Source organism: Phoca vitulina, unplaced genomic scaffold (assembly GCF_004348235.1).
Source record: "Phoca vitulina isolate PV1807 unplaced genomic scaffold, GSC_HSeal_1.0 scaffold34, whole genome shotgun sequence".
Taxonomy (NCBI): domain Eukaryota; kingdom Metazoa; phylum Chordata; class Mammalia; order Carnivora; family Phocidae; genus Phoca; species Phoca vitulina.
The window spans coordinates 4,613,931-4,635,699 of record NW_022589737.1 but is presented as its reverse complement, the minus strand read 5'-3'; the positions used below and the strand labels follow the sequence as shown (position 1 = coordinate 4,635,699).

The following is a 21,769-nucleotide window of genomic DNA, read 5'->3' as shown; positions in this document are numbered from 1 at the left end:
TATCCTTCTGCATCTTTACCAGGCTTCTGAGCATGTCCATGAGTCTCTTCTGTCTCATGAATGTCTTGTCACTTTCCCTTTTTAGTTCATTTAGGTTTTTTCTTACCCCTAATTCTTTTTTTAAAAGTATGATTTTGTAGTTAATCTGGCTTATTTTGGCTGGTGTGAGAATGATCATTATCTTGTGAATTTCTACTTAATATCAGAATGTTTTTAAAAATACTTCAGTGATACTGCTCTCAAAAATAGAGAATATGTATTTATCTTTTCTTTTGTATAATATTAACTATAGTGATGGTTAACGTTAAGTACTTATGAGTAGTAGTAGGCATCTTGGTGAACCCTTTAAATGCATTATCTCATTTGATACTCACAAACTTGAGAATAGGTATTGTTAATCATTTGCATTTTCCCGATGAGCGATTAAGTAGGTAGGTCAATATTATGCAGCTAGTTAGTGATACTTTTGAACTCAGGGCTGTCTGTCTGTAGGGCAGAGTTTGCAAATTCACCTCCCTAAGTGGGGCAGATATGTAATATAAATGCAAGAAGAGAGTAGTGCGTGAAAAAATAACAAAGCAAGCAGCATGATGAATGGCAGTTACCATTCAGCTTAGATACTGGTGGCAAAGTCTTTTGGAGAATACATGCCTCATTTAAAAGGTTTGGTCACTTTTCAGTGACTTTCCAGCCAGTTGTTGCTATGTGAGAATATGGGTCCAGTATTTCAGATTTTCTGACTTTTCAATAGAAACCAGAAATCTGTATTTTTTATCTGAAACGACTCAGTTTCTAAATTATTGCTGCTGGTTCAGGTAAAAATAAAATAAAATCTGATGTGCAGATATACATGATAAGTCTGAAGTGACACATGTCTGCAGGCCCAGTCTGTTCCCTGGGAAGCCAGTTTCCAATCTCTGGAATAGAGCCTGAGCTTTCTTTCAACCACTTTGCTCCTGCTGTCTCCCAGTGCCCACCTTACTGCCTTCCTTTCACATATGTGCTAAATAAATTAAGGAAGTGAGGACCTGCTCTTGAATGAATGTATTTTACTTACTGCTGTTATGCAGTTGTGCTACTTTAGATTGAAACTATGAAGACAGTACTTAGAAACATATTTTTAAAAACATCCTGAATTCTGTTTTATCTTCATAAGCAATAGAGTTCCATTGAAAGGCATATCTTAGAGTGAGTTGATGTGAGGGTCTTAAGTTTACTGAATGCCTAGTTTATTCTTACTCATTAATCATGACTTTCCCTCTCTTCTGCCCCCCCTTTTTTTGACATAGCTTTCACTTTCAGAAGAACAGAATGAAATAACGAAAAATGGCTGTGAATCTAAAGAGCTGGTCTACCTCGTGCACATTGCTTGTCAGGTAATTTTGTGGATGTGTAGATTCCTTTTAATGCATTTTTTACGGCATCTAATAGAATTCACAGAAAGATACTTGTATGATATTGAAATGAAATTGGACTATGTATGACCATTGTTTGGTATCCTTTAAAAGAGAGATAAATGTGTTCATACAAAATTACATGGAATGCACAGTTTAGTATTGTAACTTGCATATCTTCTGTCTGCATTTTAAGAAAGTTTTTAAGGCTTTAGGCATTTGTGGACGAATAACAGTGACTGTGGTAACACAGATGTTTTGTTTTATTCTTTCTTCCAGTCATATTGGCGATTCTGCATGTCCTCAGAATCGAAGCAGTTAATAGAATCAGTCCTACAGATATTTAATTTACAAACTTAAATGAAAACTCTTCTTGTAAGAGTAAAGGAAATACATCTTTTATTGATGATAAGATTAAATGAATCAGCTACTGGTCACCTATTACAGTAAAAGAGCAAACGAAGTTTCAGTTGTCTCTGCCTGAGATGCTCACTTTTCTACCAGGCAGGAAGTTTCACTGTAGTGGATGTAGTGTGTGTATGTGTATGTTTTAGAAGGGGACTGTTTCTTGACTCTTAGTGTTAGAACTTTTGTGAGGATAATTACCATGACTTCTCTTAATGAGATTTGAAGTAGGTCATTTGTAGCATTGATTATGTCCTCCACCAAGTAAGTAGTTTAGTTCCTTTGCTTACTTCACTTTCATTAAGCCTTAGGCCTAGTTTTGAATTCGTGATTGTGAAGTAACTGTTTTTGAGAAAAGCTTTTTTTGTGTGCAAAGTTTTTAGTTTTCTTTGGGAAAGAGTAAGATAGGGGCATTTATGGGTTTTTTCCCCCCCAAAAAGTATTATTCTTGTACCTGAAGTTAAAAATTACATAATCTTGAAAAGTCTAATGCTTATCTCATGTGGGAAATACCTGAGTTCTTAGTGTTGGTGATTTTAAAGAAAACCTTTCAGAATTAAGTGCTTTTATTTATTGGTGTCAGAATATGAGATTGGAAATTGAATTTAGCTTGTATATAAATAAGATGGCCAAAGTTTCATATTGTTAATATATGTCTTGTGTATCATCTCGGTTCCTTTGAGGAAGTAGGCAGCTCTGAATCACTAAGTTTTGTGTCATGTTTCATAAAATGCTTCTTTTTCATGACTTTTTTTTTTTCCCAAGATTTTATTTGTTTATTTGACAGAGAGAGGGAGAGAGAGAGAGCGCATAAGCAGGGGGAGTGGCAGACAGAGGGAGAGGGAGAAGCAGGCTTCCCACTGAGCAGGGAGCCCAATGCGGGACTCGATCCCAGGACCCTGGGATCATGACCTGAGCCGAAGGCAGACACTTAACCGACTGAGCCACCCAGGCGCCCCATCATGACTTAATTTTTAAGTGAAAATAACACATGTGTTTTGGTGAACCATTACTCATACATAAATACAAATCATATCTTCTTTATCTAGAGCACATGATTGGCATGTCAGTAATGAATTCATTAATCCCTCTATAACCTAACATCTTTTAGCATCTTTCCTTCTCACCATTAATTTCCATATGATCTGACAATGTAAATAGTTTTATTCTCATGAGCGAAACGTAATGTTACAAGCACCTGTGTTATTTTTTTAAATGACCTTCAAAAGGTAAGCATGGTATTTTGGAACCATATGTCAGAATGTATAATCGTCACTTAATTATGCTTCCATGAATTAGTGACCTAGCTAGTTAGGCTATTTCCTGGTTGCAAGTATCTTGTCAATCTGCTTAAAAATTTCAGACTACTCAGTGTACTATTCATTACACCAAAGTAGTAATTTACTGCAATGTAATAATGCCACTGCACTTCTCTGCAGTTCTGTAAGTGATCATTGAGGCACCCCCATGGCTTACTTTCTGTATTCTTGCCAAATGTGTCAGCCATAAATCATATTAAATTGGAATCCTATATTTTTTTATAACTAATATTATATAGACTCATAATCAAGCCCTCTCATTTTGCCAATGAGGAAATTGAGATCTAAATTACTGATGTGGCCTTCCTAAGTTAAATGAAATCTTAGCAGGAACTGCTAAGAACTTCAGTTTCCCGATTGCCAGTTTTTCCTGCATCACACTGTAATTCACAATCTAGAACAGATTTAAGAGATTGCTTAGTCTTCAGATAAGATACGATCACCATTACATGTTGATATGTTTTCATATATTGCATATTTTTGCTAATTTCTAATTTTTAAAGTACATTCGAAATTCTTTTTATTTAACCCACTCTTCTCTTGTTCTTTAATCTCAGAAAATGACCAATTCAACAACTGTGATTTTTTTTTTTTTCACCTTTCTGGAGGTTCAGTAATACTGATTCTTTTAGGTCTTATCTTTGAAACTTTTAATTGTGCTTTTGCCTCTGCCCTTCAAGTTTTTGTTTCTTGTTAAATTGTGAATTTAGAAATGTAAACCATGTCTTTCATGCTGAAATGATCCAATTCAGTAGGCATTTTGATTATCTGTGTGTCTAGTATACAGATATTGTGACATGCAGTACAACATTTCATTCTTTCAACAACTGTGTGAGGTAAATAGTCTGTTTTTCATTTTACAGCTGATGAGTCTAAGACTCAAGAATGTTAATAACTTCCCCAAGGTCATAAAATTAAAGAGAAAGACCAGGATTTGAACCTCAGTCTAGTGTTTTTTTTTTACCCTATTCTTCTGTCATTTTCTAATATGATTTATAGTTGATTAGCTACTCTGAAATCTGCAAGTATATCCTAAATGTTAATAAAGAATTACAGAAATGTACTGAGAATGCAGTCAAGTTTCTTTGCATGACTTAAGTGGAGAGAGTCTAGACACCATTCATATATACATATTTGAAGACAGATACATGTATCTTTTTTTTCTGATTTAAAAGTATGGGTTTATAGGTTTTTAGGATAAAAATATGTTTAGAAATTTTGGAAAATATGGGAAATGGACAAAAAAGAAGAAAATTGCCATAATACTACTACCCTGAGATTGCCTGTTTACATTTTTGCCTATTTTGGCTTTGTTTTACATAGTTGTATTTTATAATTGAATACAGGGATATATATATAATTTTACATAATTTTTATTTATAAAGCATTCCTCCATGTTATTATAATCTCTCTGTAAACATTAATTAGTTAATTAATTTACTATAGTTGACATACAGTATTATATTTAGTTGTAGGTGTACCAACATCGTGATTTGACATTTATGTACAAAATGATCACCATGATAAGTAAAGTTACCATCTGTCACTGTACATAGTTATTACAATATTATTGACCGTATTCTTTATGTTGTACTTAACATCCCTGTGACTTACTTATTTTATAACTGGATATTTGTACCTCTTAATTCCCTCCATTTATTTCTTGCATCCCCCATATGTCTCCCCTCTGGCAACCACCAGTTTGTTCTTTGTATTTATGAGTCTGCTTCTCTTTTGTTGTTTGTTTGTTTTGCTTTTTGGAGTCCACATAAAAATGAAATGTTAAGGTGTTTGTCTTTCTATGTCTGACTTATTTCACTTAGCATAACACCCTCTAGGTCCATCTGTGTTGTCATAAATGGCAAGATTCCATTCTTTTTTAATGGCTGAGTAATATTCCATGTACCTATATTCCATAACTTCTTTTTATTCACTTATCTGTCAGTGGATACTTAGGTTGCTTCCATATCACATTTATTGTAAATGATGCTGCAGTGAACATAGTGGTGCATACAATATCTTTTTGAATTAGTGTTTTGTTTTATTTGGGTAAATAGCCAGATGAGGAATCGCTGCATCATATGGTATTTCTGTTTTTAAATTTTTGAGGAATTCCCCTACTATTTTTTATAGTGTTTCCACCAATTTACATGCCCACCAGCAGTACATGAGGGATTCCTTTTCTCTATATCCTTGGCAACAATTGTTATTTGTCTTTTTGATACTATCCATTCTGATAGGTGGGAGTAACATCTCAATGTGGTTTTGATTTGCATTTCCCTGTGATCAGCAATGTTGAACATTTTCTCATGTGTCTCATGGCCATCTGTATGTCTTCTTTGGAAAAATGTTTATTCAGTTCCTGTGCCCCTGCCCATTTTTTAAATGAGATTTTTTTTCTGTGTCTTGAGTTGTGTGAGTTCTTTATATATTTTAGATATTAACCCCTTGTCTGATAGATCACTTACAAGTACCTTCTCCATTTTAGGAGGTTGCCTTTTCATTTTGTTTATGGTTTCCTTCTCTGGGCAAAAGCTTTTTAGTATGCTGTAGTCTCAATTTTTTATATTTGTTTTTGTTGCCTTTGTCTGAGGAGACAGAGCCAAAAAAATATTGCTAAGACTGATGTCAAAGAGTTTATTGCCTGTGTTTTCTTTTAGAAGTTTTATGGTTTCAGGTCCTACATTTAGGTCTTGAATCCATTTTGAGTTTATTTTTGTATATGGTATAAGGAAGTGGTCCAGTTTCATTCTTTTGCCTGTAGCTGTCCAGTTTTCCAAACACCCATTTATGGAAGCAACTGTCTTTCCCCATTGTATATTTTTAGCTCCTTTGTCATTGATTAATTGACCATATAAGCATGGGTTTATTTCTGGGCTTTCTACTCTGTTCTGTTGACATATATGTCTCTTTTTGTGCCAGTACTATACTATTTCGATTATGATAGCTTCAAAGTGTAGTTTGAAATCTAGGAGCATGATACCTCCAGCTTTGTTCTTCCTCAAGGTTATTTTGGCTGGGTCTTTTGTGGTTGCATACAAATTTTAGAATTTTTTGTTCTAGTTCTCTGAAAAACACTATTGGTATTTTGATAGGGATTGCATTGAATCCATAGATTGCTTTGGGTAGTATGGACATTTAAACAGTATTAAATCTTCCAATCATGAGCATGGTGTATCTTTACATTTATTTATGTCATCTCTACTTTCTTTCATTGATATCTTATAGTTTTCAGAGTATAGGTATTTCACCTCCCTGGTTAAATTTATGTCTAGGTATTTTATTATTTCTGATGCAATTGTAAATGGGATTGTTTTCTTAAGTTCTCTTTCTGCTAGCTTGTTATTAGTATATAGAAATGAAACAGATTTCTTTATATTAACATTGTATCTGAAACTTTACTGAATTCATTCATTATTTCTAATAGTTTTATCAGTGGAGTCTTTAGGGTTGTCTCTATATGCAAATAGTGACAGTTTGACTTCTTTCTTACCAAGTAACATTCTTTTTATTTCTTTTTCTTGTCTGATTGCTATTGCAAGGGCTTCCAGTACTTTGTTGAATAAAAGTGGTGAGACTGCGTCCTTGATATGTTCCTGATCTTAAAGGAACAGCCTTCAGCTTTTTACCATTGAGTATGATGTTATCTGTAGGAGTGTTGTATATGACCTTTATTATGTTGAGGTATGCTTCCTCCATTCCCACTTTATTGAGAGTTTTTTAATCATGAATGGATGTTAAATTTTATCAATTGCATTTTTTGCATCTATTGAAATGATCATATGATTTTTTATTCATTTTGTTAATGTGGTGTATCATTACTGATTGATTTGTGGCTATTGAACCATCTTTGCATCCCTGTCAAATCCCATTTGATTGTGGTATATGATCCTTATAATGTACTGTTGAATTTGGTTGTGTAATATTTTGTTGAGGAATTTTGCATTTACATTCATCAGGGATATTGGTCTGTAATTTTCTTTCTTCGTAGTGTCTTTGTCTGGTTTTGGTATCACAGTAATGCTAGCTTCATAGAATGAATTTGGAAGCATTCCTTCCTCTTCCATTTTTTGAAACATGTTGAGAAGGCTAGGTGTTCTGTCTTCTTTACATTTTTTTTTTTCAAATTAATCCATGAAGCCATCTGGCCCTGGACTTTTGTTTGTTGGAAGTTTTTTCATTACTGATTGAATTTCATTACTAGTAATTGGTCTGTTCAGATATTGATTCTTCTTGATTAATTGTTAGAATAATTTATGTTTCTAGGAATTTATCCATTTTTTGTAGTTTGTCTAATTTGTTGATGTGTAATTGTAGTAGTCTAATAATATTTTGTATTTCTGGGGTAAGTTGTAACTTCTTTCATTTCTGATTTTATTTACTTGACTCCTCTCTTTTTTTTTTGATTAGTCTGCTTAAAGTTTTGTTTTGTTTTGTTTTTGTTTTTGTTTTATTTTTTAAGTAATTTCTACACCCAGAGTGGGGCTCAAACTTACAACCCCGAGATCAGGAGTTACAGGCTCCACCAACTGAGCCAGCCAGGCATCTCTGGCTAAAAGTTTATGAATTTTGTTTATCTTTTCAAGGAACCAACTCTTAGTTTCATTGATCTTTTCTAATGTTTTTAGTTTTTATTTCATTTATCTGCTCTGATGTTTATTATTTTCTGTCTTCTAACTTTGGTTTTGTTTTATTTTTCTTTTTCCAATTTCTATAGGAGTAAGTTTGAATTGTTTGAGATTTTTCTTGTTTCTATAAAGATTTTATTTATTTATTTGAGAGAGGGAGACAGAGATAGCCATAGAGATAGCAAGAGAGAGCACAAGTGGGGAGGAGAGGGAGAAGCAGGCTCCCTGCTGGGCAGGGAGCCCAACTTGGGGCTTGATCATGACCTGAGCCAAAGGCAGACACTTAATCGACTGAGCCACCCAGGGGCCCTGAGATTTTTCTTGTTTCTTGAGGTAGGCCTGTATTGTTCTAAACTTCCCTCTTAGAACTGCTTTTGCTGTTCCCTTAAGATTTTGAACAGTTGTGTTTCCATTTTCATTTTTCTCCAGGTATTTTTTTCACTTCTTCTTTGATTTCTTCATTGATCAGTTGGTTATTTAGGCTCCAAATGATTGTGTTTTTTCTAATTTTTGCCTTGGAATTGATTTCTAGTTCCATACCGTTGTGATGGGAAAAGGTTCTTGATATGATTTCAGTCTTTTAACATTTATTTTAGACTTGTTTTATGGCCTAACATGTGATATGTTCTGGAAAATGTTCCATGTGCACTTGAAAAGAATGTGTATTGTGCTGTTTTGGTAATGTTCTGTATATATGTATGTCAAGTCCGTCTGGTCTGATGTGTTGTTTAAGGTCACTGTTTCCTTATTGATTTTCTGTCTAGACACCGTATACATCGATGTAAATGGGGTGTTAATGTTCCCTACTGTTACTGTCAGTTTCTTGCTTTCTGTGTGCTATTTACAGTTGTTACATTATCTTGTTGGATTGATCTCAATCATTATATAATATTAGCCTCTTTTTGTATCTTGTCATAGTCTTTGTTTTAAAGTATTTTGTCTGATACAAGTATTGCTATGCCAGCTTTCTTTTTGCTACATTTGCATGAAGTATTATTTTTCATCTTTTCATTTTCAGTCTGTATGTGTCTTTACGTCTGAAATGAATCTCCTGTAGGCAGTATATAGATGGGTCTTACATTTTTATCCATTTAGTTAGCTATTGTCTTTTAACTGGAGCATTTAGTCCATTTACATTTAAAGCAGTTGTGGATGGTTTTGTACTCATTGCCATTTTGTTAATTGTTTTCTAATTGTTTTGTATTTTTTCTCTTATTCTCTTACCTTTTAACTTGACTTCTTTTATGTTTGGATTCCTTTCTATTTATTTTTAATGTATCTATTATAGATTTTTGTTTTGTCGTCAACATGAAGTTCATATGTAACACTCTTTGTATATAGCAGTCTGTTTTAACTTGTTGGTCCCTTAGGTTGAAACACATTCTAAAAGTCTTACATTTTACTCCCCACCCCCTTATTTTATGTATTTGACTTCATATTTTACACCTTTTTATTTAGTGTATCCTTTTACTAATAACTGTAGATATTGTTGATTTTACTACATTTATCTTTTAACCTTCATACCAGCTTTATAAGTGATCGATCCACCATCTTTTTATATGTTAGCTTTTACCAGTGAAATTTTTTCTTTCATAATTTTCTTACTTTTAGTTATGGCCCTTTCCTTCATGCTTAAAGAAATCCTTTCAACATTTCTTGTAATGCCAGTTTAGTGGTGAACTTTTTAAAATTTTGCTTGTGTGGGAAACTCCTTATATCTCCTTCAGTTCTGAATGAAAACTTTGCTGGTGTAGACTGTTCTTGGTTGTAGGTTTTTTCCTTTCAGCAGTTTGAATATATCATGTCACTTCCTCTGGCCTGAAAACTTGCTGCTGAAAAATCAGCTGATAGTCTTATGGGTGGTCTCTATACTCACTACTGGCTTTTCTCTTGTTGCTTTTAAGATTCTCTCTTTATCTTTAATTTTTGACATTTAAATTCTTAATATGTCTTGGTATGGTTCTTTTTGGGTTCATCTTGTTTGGGGCTTCCATTACTTCCTGGACTTGGATGTCTGTTTCCTTTCTCAGGTTGGGGAAGTCTTCAGAGGCTCCTTAAGTGGAAACCTCAAATCAAGAGCCTCTGTGGGAGATAGTCCAGGCCAACTGGTTACAATCCCAGGTCATTATATAGTCTGAGTGATAGTTACAATATTAAAAGCTGGTATAGCATGGGCCCAAAGCAAGTGGAACAGATACCTGTCATACAGATCTCACTTAGCAACATTGCTGTGTCTCAGGTGAATATTAACCGTTTTTAAAGTGACTCAGAGGGGCGCCTGAGTGGCTCATTTGGTTAAGCATCTGCCTTTGGCTCAGGTCATGATCTCGGAGTCCTCAGATCAAGCCCCGCATTGGGCTCCCTGCTCAGTGGGGAGTCTGCTTCTCCCTCTGCCTCTCCCCCTGCTTGTGCTCCCTCTCTCTCTCAAATAAATAAAATATTTTTTAAAAAGTGACTCAGATGCCTTGGAAAATAGATCTTTCATGCCTTGCCCAAGCCCCCAGTGCCCTTCCTTTCATACTAATCATGATTTAGAATAAGTTGTCTTAACCAAATAGGCATATTATTTTTCAAATGTTCCTTCCATTATTTTTCATTCTGTTCTTTCAGTACACAAACTGAAAAAAAGTGTTATGTAGAATAAACAGATTGGCTGGTGTGTATGAAAAAACACTCTTGTGTCATGATATTGATCTGAATGGTAATATATCTTTTCTGAAAATCATACTAATTTTTCCTCTGCCTATTCCTTACTTTTCAGAAAACATAATGTGTTTAGTTTGAATTTAATGAATATTAATAATAATTCTTGGAAATCTGGTCACATGTCAAAGAAGATACTAGAAAAACTTTTACTGTCTCAAGTGTTGAACATTCAGTAATTTTAAAAAGTCCAAAAAGAGATAAACCCTCATACTAATTGAGCCCCGTTACTTAGAATAAATCATTTATAAGTATAATGTCAATGGTAATGAGTCTCCATGCCACTCAGTATTCTCTTGTTTTATTCTTTAGCAAGTAAGCAAACATCAGGTTTTAAGTGTTGATTTTTTAAAATGGCAAATTTAAACCTAGCTGTTACAAGAACTTATTCTAACATGTGTCCCAATGAAAATCCTTTATGATCTTTCCTTTCTGTAAGTATAGTTTTGTTAGTATAAGAAATTGCTGCTTAACAAAGTACTTACTATTTTTTTTGTTTCATTGTAAGCTTTAGACCAGTAAAAATGAATGGTTTTGTTGTATTTGGATTGTATGAACTACCTTTGTATTTTAACAAGGATTCATCATTATATAATAGTTTATTTTTTCTGAGGATCAAGTTTTTCATAAATATTTACAGTACTCTGAAAACTCCTTTATGTCCTGGTAGGTGGGGTAAACAGTTGGTTTTAGGGGAATGCTTTCCTGCCTCAAAATATCTCCTGCTTGAAATTCCACCATCAGAAATGCATTCCTTGGTATTAAGTATCTCCTCCACTTAGTCCACTTACAGAATGCCGTTACTAAGGGGTGGGGTCAACTGTTCACATTTGTAGAGCATCTGTGTATGAACAAAATATATAGATAGATTGTTAAACATCCAAACCTTGTAAATCTTTTGTGAAATATGTTACTATTTTCATTTTATAGGTGAGTCAACTGTTGCTGATGGGTGTTAAGTAACTTATGTAAAGTCCTGTATCTAGGATAAGGCCCCGCTAAGATTAAATCAGTTCATTCTCTTTTCCGATCATCTCTTTTTACTGAACTTCATCATATCATTAAAGAGAGAATTTATTCTTTTTCAGTTATCTTTTCCATGATAAAGGGACTTCCAAGGACATGCGTGAGGACTATTTTTCTTAGAAAGAACAGCAAATATATCTAGAATTTGTCTTTTTCCATCTCTGTTATTACCAAACTAGCCCAAGGTGCTGTATCTTGTTAGGATGTTGTGATTAGCATTTGTGTTTGCATCCTGTAATCAATGAGAACCATTTAAACTGCTAGAGTGATGTAAAATGTAAATTGAAAATGTTATCTTCATGGTTAACACTCTTCAATAGATATTCACTTTATTTAGAACTGAACCCAAACTGCTAACTAAGGCCTGTGAGGGTCCCACCTGATCAGACCTTGCCTACCTCTTCTGCATCATGTCATGACAATCTGCTCATTCCTTTGTTCTGGTCATGCTAGCTTTCATTCAGTTTTTAAAAGACTAAGTTCTTTCCTACTACTAAGTATTGAACACTGCTCAGCTTGTAACTCTGTTCACACTGTGCACTTGCTGTGTCTGGTGCCTTCTCAGTTTTCAGGATAGAGTTTAGATACCACCTCCTCAGAAGGGCTTTTCCCGACTACCTTCCTTGAGTAGGTTTTTGTTTAATCTCTTCACAGAACGAAGTTAGAATTATTTTACTTATGCATTTATTTATTTTAAAAAGTATTTGTTCAAAAAGATATATGCACCTCTATGTTTATTACAGCATTATTTACAATAGTCAAGATATGGCATCAACCCTAAGTAGCCATTAATAGATGAATAGGTAAAGTTATGGTGTATATATACACAATGGACTATTATTCACCCATAAAAAAGGAGATCTTGCTACTTGTGACAACATGGATGGGACCTAGAGGGTATTATGCTAAGTGAAATAAGTCACACAGAGAAAGACAAATACCATATGGCTTCACTTATATGTGGAATCTAAAAAGCAAAACAAACAGAACAGAAATAGACTCATAAATACAGAGAACAAACTGGTGTTTGACAGAGGGGAGGTGGTTGGCGAGATGGGCAAAATAGGTGAAGGGAGGTGGTACATACTTCCAGTTATAAAATAAATAAATATGGAGTGTGATAACATTGCATGATGACAGATGGTAACTACACTTACTGTGGTGAGCATTTTGTAATGTACAGAATTGTTGAAGCACTGTGTTGTGCCCCTAAAATTAGTATAACATTGCATTTCAACAATACTTCAGTAACATGTATTTTTCTCACTAGAAACAAATTCTCAGAAGTCGGAGATTTGATCAACAATACTTCAGTAACATGTATTTTTCTCACTAGAAACAAATTCTCAGAAGTCGGAGATTTGATGGTTCTCTGTTGCATCTCTAATGCTTACTCCAGTTCTTGTACTATGTAGGTCCTCAGTAATGAGAGAAGAACAAATTTTTGTCTTCGAAATTTGATCCTAGGTACATTAGAGATTTCTTTTTCTCTCATCCTTCTTTTTCAGCCATATCAAGAATTGTTGATATTTTGTTACTGGTTGGATAGCAAAAATTACTTGATAGTAATAATTATTAAGGTTAGAAGTTAGCAGTAAATTAAAATTTAAGCAGATATACATAAGGAGTTTTTTGTATTGTTTCTGTTTTGTTATTTATAAAATAAGTGAATTTCTAAAATATTCTGATCGTGTAGTTGATTCTTGAAAAACATTGGTCTGAGTAGTATGGTTCCACTTACACATAGATTTTTTTTTTTTATAAATACAGTATATTACTGGAAATGTATCTTCTCTTCCTTATGATTTTCTTAACACTTTTTTCTTCTACCTTATTTAAAAAAAGAATATAGTACATAATATAACATATGAAATATGCGTATTGACTGTTTATTTTATTGGCACGGCTTCTAGTCAAGAGTAGGCTGTTAGAAGTTATGTTTTGGAGGAGCAAAACTTATATGTGGATTTTTGTGTACTGAGGTCAATGCCCCTTACCCCCATGTTGTTTAAGGGTCAATTGTATTTTATTCAGTTTCTTTGGAAATTTGATGATTAAAGCTGTTTTTTTACATATGAAATTTAAAGTTCTTTCATATCTGCTAAAATGGGAGGTATTTTACTATTTTTAGAATTTTCTCAGTGAATTTAACAGTTTTAGATGATTTGCAAATTATATTGAGGTTTTCATTTTGTGAATGATACTCTGTTTAAAAGAACAGACTTTTGCTGGCACAAGAACATTTTTAAAAAATTGAAAGAAATCAGTTCACTGATGTATAAGGAAATGAATTTTGAAATCCAATCCCCCCCACCCAAACTTACTTTTTTAGGCTCTTTTGCATTTTTGTGGTTGGTTGTTGATCTTTATTTCCTTGAGTAATACTGCTTAGAGGGATGAAAACATGATTAGTTTTTAAAAATTAGTATATTTTTTAGAAGTTTTAGGCTCACAGCAAACTTTAGTGAAAAGTACAGGGTTCCTGTATACCTCTTATCCCCACATATGCTCAACCTTGTTCACTATGGACGTCTTTCCCCAACATGGTACCTTTGTTGCAATTGATGCTACATTCCTTTGTCAGCGAGGGTTTAGTCATGGTGTTGTACATTCTGTGGGTTTGGACAAATTTATAATTATATGTACCCATCGTTATGGCATCATACATAATAGTTTCACTGCCCTAAAAATTCTCTGTGCTGTATTTATCTTTCGCTTCTTCCTAGCCAGTGGCAACCACAGATATTTTTACTGTCTGTAGTTTTGCCTTTTTCAAAATGTCATATAGTTTGAATTATTACAGTATGTAGCCTTTCCAGCTTGGCTTCTTTCACTTAGTAATACACATTTAAGTTTCCTCCATGTCTTCTCATGGCTTCTTTCTTCTTAGTGCTGAATAATATTCCTTTGTTTGGATGTACCACAGTTTACATATCCATTCACCAGCTGAAGGACATCTTGGTTGCTTCTAAATTTCAGCAATTATGAATAAAGTTGCTATAAACATTCACGTGCAGGCTTTTGTGTGGACATAACTTTTCGCTTATCTGGATAAACACCAAGGAGTCCCAATTGCTGGAACCTATGGTAAGGTATGTTTAGTTTTATAAGAAACTGACAAACTGTCTTCTAAAGTGGGTTTGCCATTTTGTATTCCTACTAGCAATGAAAAGAAATTTCCTGTTGCTTCACATCTTTGTCAGCATTTGGTTTTACCAATTCTGGATTTTTGCCATTCTAATAGGTGTGTAGTAGTATCTCATTTTAGTTTGCATTTCATATGATATGATAACATATGATATGGAGCATCTTTTCATATACTTATTTATCATTTGCATATCTTTTTGATGAGGTGTCTGTTAAGGTCTTTGGACCATTTTTAAATCAGTTGTTTTCTTATTGTTGATTTTTTTTAAAGATTTTTTTTATTTTTATTTATTTGACAGAGACACCGTGAGAGAGGGAACACAAGCAGAGGGAGTGGGAGAGGTAGAAGTAGGCCTCCTGCTGAGCAAGGAACCTGACGCGGGGCTCGATCCCAGGACACTGGGATCATGACCTGAGCTGACGTCAGATGCTTAAAGACTGAGCCACCCAGGCACCCCTTATTATTGATTTTTAAGAGTTCTTGGTATATTTTGGATAATAGTCCTTTATCAGATATATCTTTTGTCAGTTTTTTCACTCAAGCCTATTACTTGTCTTTTCATTTTCTTGATAGTGTCTTGACACAGCAGGAAATTTTAATTTCAGTGTAGGTCAGCTCAACAATTCTTTCTTTTTTTTTTTTTAAGATTTTATTTATTTATTTGACAGAGAGAGAGCAAGAGCAGGAACACAAGCAGGGGGAGTGGGAGAGGGAGAAGCAGGCTTCCCGCAGAGCAGGGAGCCCGATGTGGGACTTGATCCCAGGACCCTGGGATCATGACCTGAGCCGAAGACAGATGCTTAATGACTGAGCCACCCAGGCATGCCTCATCAATTCTTTCTTTCATGGATTGTGCCCTAGTGTTGTATCTAAAAAAGTCCATCATCAAACCCAGGATCATCTCTGTTTTCTCCTATGTCATTTTCTGAGTTTTATCATTTTGCATTTTACATTAAGACCTGTGATCCATTTTGAGTGATTTTGTGAAAGCTATAAGGCCTATGTATAGATTTATATTTTTGCCTGTGGATTTTGCCAGTTTTTCCAATACTGTTTTTTGAAAAGACTATCTTTTTATCCATTGTGTTGCCTTTTCTCTTTTGTCAAAGATTGGTTGACAATATTTAGGTAAGTCTATTTCTGGGCTCTCTATTCTGTTACATTGGTGTATTTGTTGATTTTTTTTTTTTTTTTTTTTTGCTAGAACCACACCATTTTGATTATTGTAGCTTTATGATAAGTCTTGAAGTCAGTGTCATTCTTCCAACTTTGTTCTTCTCTGTCAATGTTGTGTTACCTATTCTGGGTCTTTTGCCTCTCTGTATAAACTTTAGAAACAGTTTGTTGATAATGACAAAAATAACTTGCTTTGGTTTTGATTGGCATAGCACTGTGAATCTAGATCAAGTTGGGAAGAATTGACATCTTGACAATATTGAGTTTTCCTATGCCTGAACGTGGTATGTCTCTCAAATTTTTTAGTCCTTTGTCTACTTCTACCAGAGTCTTGTAGTTTTCCTCATATAGATCTTGTACGTAGTTTTTTAGACTTATACTTAATTACTTCTTTTTTGGGAGGTTGCTGATATAAATGCTATTGTGTTTTTAATTTCAAATTGAACTTATTCATTGTTGGCACCTAGGAAAGCAGTTGACTTTTGTATATTAACTTTGTATTCTGCTATTTTGGTATAATCACTTCATAGTTCCAGAAGGATTTTAGATAATTATTTGTAATGTATACCTAGATGATCATGTCATCTGTGTACAAAGGCTGTTTAATTTCTTCCTTCCCCATTTGTATATCTTTTATTTCCTTTTCTTGCCTTAATGCATTAGCTATAAATTCCAGTACAGTGTTGAAAAGCAGTGGGGAGGGGTGCCTGGGTGGCTCAGTCGTTAAGCATCTGCCTTCGACTCAGGTCATGATCCCAGGGTCCTGGGATCGAGCCCTGTATTGGGCTCCCTGCTCAGCGGGAAGCCTGCTTCTCCCTCTCCCATGCCTCCTGCTTGTGTTCCCTCTCTCACTGTGTGTCTCTCTGTCAAATAAATAAATAAAATCTTTAAAAAAAGAAGAAAAGCAGTGGAGAGAGAGGACATCCTTGCCTTGTTCCTGATCTTATTTGGAAAGCTTCAAGTTTCTCACTATTACATATGATACTCACTGTAGTTTTATAGACATTCTTTATCAAGTTGAGGAAATATCCCACTAATCTTAGTTTACTGAGAATTTTTATCATGAATGAGTGCTGGATGTTGGCAAATGCTCTTTGGACATCTGTCAATGTGATCATGTGATTTTACTTCTTTAGCTTATTGATGTGATTAATTTCATTAACTAATTTTGAATGTTGAACCAGCTTTGCATGCATGCCTGGGATAGATTCTACTTGGTTGTGGTATATAATTATTTTCCATGTTGTTGGATTCGATTAGCTAATAATGTTGTTGATTTTTTCATCAGTATTCTCGAGAGATACTGTTCTGTAGTTTTCCTTTTTTGTAATGTCTTTGTTTTGTTTTGGTAGTAGGTTAATTCTAGCCTCATAGAATGAATTGGGAAGTAGTCCCTCTGTTTCAATCTTCTGAAAGAGATTATAGAGAATTGGTATAATTTCTTTCTTAAATATTTGGTATAGTTCAAACATTGTGAACCAATCTTGGCTTGGTGCTTTCTCTTTTGGAAGTTTATTAATTAGTGATTCAATATTTTAAATAGATATAGGCCTTATTCAGATTATCCATTTCTTTTTGTGTAAGTTTTGGCAGATTGTGTCTTTTGAGGACCTGGGTCAGTTTCATCTAGGTTATCAAATACGTGAGCATAGAGTTATTTATAGTATTTATTATCCTTTTAATGTTCATATGATCTGTTGTGATGTTCTCTCTTTCATTTCTGATATTAGTAATCTGTGTTTTCTCTTCTTTTTGTTTTACTTAGCCTGCCTAGGGGTTTATTGATTTTATTGATCTTACCAAAGAATCATCTTTTGGTTTTGTTAATTTTCTCTATTGATTTCCTGTTTTAAAGTTCATTGATTTCTATTATCATTTTTTTATTTCTTCTGTTTACTTCATTTAAATTTTCTCTTTTTTAAAGATAGAATTGTATATAATTGAGTTTAGCTCTTTCTTCTTTTCTAGACTTCTAGGTCTCTCCAATTCTGGGGAGAGCAGTTTGCCCTGTGACCTCATTTCTCTCACAGATCTATGAAGAGTTACTGATTTTTCAGTTTGTTACTTGTTAGGACAGAGTGGCAATCTCTAAGCTCCTTATATATTGGAAAAGAAACTGGAAGTCTGATTATTACTTTTAACCTGACAGACAAGATCATTTCTGAAATGTGACTGAATCACAGTGTGTTTTCATTGGGCTTCTTACTTTTATGTGGTACTTGATAAGACAGAGCCAGAGGAACTAAAAAGTTGAACTTGCAGAACAAATGTAAAGCACAATACAATGTATTTCAATGCCTCTTTTAAAAATATATTTTGCATACTTATATAGGAAGAAGTCCTAAGTAAGAAAGGCCTTCCAACTTCTTTTTTACTTCTTTTAAGCAAAAAAATTAATATCTTAGTGTAATAAGCCATTTAATGTATCACTTCAGAATTCATTCAAGGAAATTTCTTGATTAAGAAACTATTTGAATAAATGTGTTACAGCTCTCAAAGGGCTAATAGTTACATCAAATAGTTTTGCTAGACATGCAGTATAATAGGTTTTGTTAAGTTTGCTAAATGCTATGTAGCAGTATACAACATATTTTAGTAGAAAGATTGGCAAAGATGTGAATAGATAATTCTTTTAAGATTGATTTTTCAGCATTAGGGAAGATGCAGCAAAATAGGCACAAACAGTAAAAATTGGTACAACCTTTCCATTTTTAGAAATTGTGTGTGTGTATTTTAACTTTTTATTTAAAAATAAGTTTAGTCTTATAGAAAATTTGCAAAAATAGCATAGATAAATCCAATATATCCTTGCACTTAGGTTTGACTGATGTCACATTTTTAAGGAATTTATTCTAAAGAAGTGTAAGACATTGGAACATAGACTTAAATACAGATGTGTTATTACAATCTTGTTTTCAATTATTGTCCTGTAATCTGGGAACTTTCCAAGTTATCAGTTTGCACGTTTCAACAGCTTTTCCAAAATTAGTCTTGTGAAGGTATTGTTCTAGTGTCAGTGATATTAACGGTTTCAGCCAAACTAATATTTGCCTGTTATATGACAAGTATGTGGCTAACATAGCATTCAAAAGGTATTTTTGTGACAGGCAGCTATACCAGTGAGAAAAATATCAGTAGAGATAACCAGTGTTTAATGAATGATTGGCAGGTAGTGTGCTCAGTGACTTATGTGCATTATTTGATTTAACCTTCCAACAACCCCAGGTACTGTTAACTTTCTGATTTTACAGATAAATAAACTGAGATTTAGAAGAGTTACCTAAGGTCACATCCTAACAAGTAGCCCACAATAGTCTGCATTTTTATCCTGCTTTACTGATTACCACTCTCCTCATTCTTTTCTCTCTTCTCTCTTTCCTGTGTTTCACAATCTTATAGGTCTAGAAATCTGTTTTGTATGCCAAGGAAAAGGTGATATTCCAGGTACCAAATGTTACCTTATGTCTTAGTTTGGGGTGCCTTCACAAAGTATCATAGACCGGGTACCTTATAAACAATAGAAGTTTATTTCTCACGGTTCTGGAAGCTGGAAGTCAGAGATCAGGCGGTCAGAATGGCAAAGTTCTGGTGAGAGCCATTTTTCAGATTGCAAACAGATGACTTCTTGTAATCTCATATGGCAGAGAGTAGAGAAGGAGAAGCAAGCTTTTATGACTCCTCTAAGGGTACTAATCCCATTCATGAGGGCTCTACCCTCCTGACCTTATCTTATCCTGATTATTTCCCAAAGGCTCCACTTCTTAAAGCCATCATATCAGAGGGTTGGGTTTTTATATAGGAGTTTCGGGGAGACACAAGCAGTTAGTCCCTAACGTTTTACAGTCATTTCAGAATATTCGTCATTTAGTAAGGAATGCTTAATGAAAAATGATTAAAAGCAGAGCCAATTTCTGTTCTAAAAGCACCGGGTACCAACAAATGCAGTACTACATTTTCTCTTATATTGACCATTTTGCTTAGTCTGTTGGCTCAACAAGAGTAATAAATGTGAATGTACCAGGTTGTCAAGTTACTTCACTCCTTACCTCCAATATAGTGGAATGATTATACACATGTTTAGAGTTGATCCTGATTAACTGCTTCACCTTTGTACTAGTGACTTAAAATGCTGATGCTACATTTTCTTCTGAAAGAAAACAGTAAAACAAAACAAAAATAAAATGTTACCAAGATATATGAATTATTTTTAAATAATGATATTAAAATAAAATGAAATAATGATATAAATTTAAGATTTACTTTCTAAAACTAAAGCTGGTAATTCAGCCATATGGGAAAATAACCTGTGACCTCTAAAGATACGTTACCTTCCCTGGTTGTTGAAACCCTGATGTACTTAAAAGTAATCAATAATAGTGTTTTTCTTTTCTTTTTTTTAAAGATTTTATTTATTCATTTGAGACACAGAGATACAGAGAGAGAGAGAGAGCACGAGCAGGGGGAGAGGCAAAGGGAGAGGGAGAAGCAGGCTTCCCGCTGAGCCAGGAGCCCAATGTGGGGCTCGATCCCAGGACCCCAGGATCAGGGCCTGAGCCAAAGGCAGATGCCCAACCATCTGAGCCACCCAGGAACCCAAATAATAGTGTTCTTGTTTCTTTTGAGTTTCTGAGCTTTTGGTGACCAGTCATTTGTTCTGCTATATACCATGGAGTTTTGTTTACTAAACTAATGTTTAGTCAGGTTAATTTGTTTACTGTTACTAATTTTAGTATGTTTGGCCCAGAACAAGTTCTCTAAATCAATAAAGAATAGAAATAACCAGCATGTACTGAGACATTTCTGTTACCTGGTACTCTACTAATCACTTTACATTAATTTACTTAATTAAATTCTTAAATAGCCAGGATTCACAATGGGGACATTCTGATCCTAACGTCAATTTCTTAGCTGTTTCTTTATTTCAAGAGGTAAATCTGTATATTTTTAGAATCTGTGCAGGTAATGTAAATAAGGTAAATAGCTTGGTGTGGTAATTACTTGGTCAAATTAGACTTTGCAGTGCTGTACCTAAAGTATTCATATACATTTATTTATTTATTTTTTAAATGGTTGGTGTTTTTTTTTTAAGATTTTATTTATTTATTTGACAGAGAGAGAGAGACAGCGCAAGAGGGAACACAGGCAGGGGGAGTGGGAGAGGGAGAAGCAGGTTTCCCGTGGAGCAGGGAGCGCGATGCGGGGCTTGATCCCAGGGTGGGATCATGACCTGAGCCGAAGACAGACGCATAACGACTGAGCCACCCAGGCGCCCCCATATACATTTTTTTTAAAAGCACTTTAGGCCAAACCCAAATTAGAAGATAGAGTGGATAAATTTAAAATACCATGGATTGTGGCCATAAAGCCTTCTTGTCCAGATGATAATTTAAATTATTTTTATTTGACATGTATTTTAATTTCTATTCTCTCACATACCTATCTGAGATTTTGAGTGAATTACTTAATTTGTGATTAGATCCATAGAGAAGGAAATAAAATCTTGTTACTTGTTTTGGACAATGCACTGTATACCTGCATGTATAGTAAAGGTATAAAATGCATCTATGCATGATAACAGTGCATATCAACTCCTGCCCTCACCTTTAGAAGAGGAACACAAAAGAGTGGGCTTTGTATCTATAATAATTGGTTCTTTTAAAAAACATCCAGAGCTTTGAAACAAAAAAGTCAACATCTGTTTAATCTCTGTGATAGAGACATAAGTATGTGATAAATTATTTTGTGTACTTTTCTGATATTTGAAGTGTTCCATAAAAATGTGTGTATGAAAGAGAAAATAATTGCAACTATATGCTGTTTTTCTTTTATTTTTCTGCTTTTGTTGTTTATTTTCATTTTTTAATTTTTGTCATCCAAAGGAATAAGTATTGAACTGCCTGTGGGTATTTAGGAAATCTTTGGGTTAGAAGGCAGTGGAAGAACTGAGAAAACAGAGGAGCTTACTTCAGC

The 21,769-nt window shown here is 34.2% G+C and overlaps 1 protein-coding gene across 7 annotated transcripts in view; it reads left to right on the top strand.

Annotated features, from left to right (window-relative positions):
• ARHGAP32 (Rho GTPase activating protein 32) overlaps positions 1 to 21,769 on the top strand; it is a 311,240-nt gene that overhangs the window by 193,008 nt on the left and 96,463 nt on the right. For 6 of the 7 annotated variants that reach the window (XM_032426187.1, XM_032426186.1, XM_032426184.1 and 3 more), the window contains one exon: positions 1,290 to 1,376. The exons of the other annotated variant lie outside the window; for it this stretch is intronic. In XM_032426187.1, the coding sequence (XP_032282078.1) occupies positions 1,290 to 1,376 (87 nt within the window). The remainder of the gene's footprint in view (positions 1 to 1,289; positions 1,377 to 21,769) is intronic. 7 annotated transcript variants of the gene reach the window in all.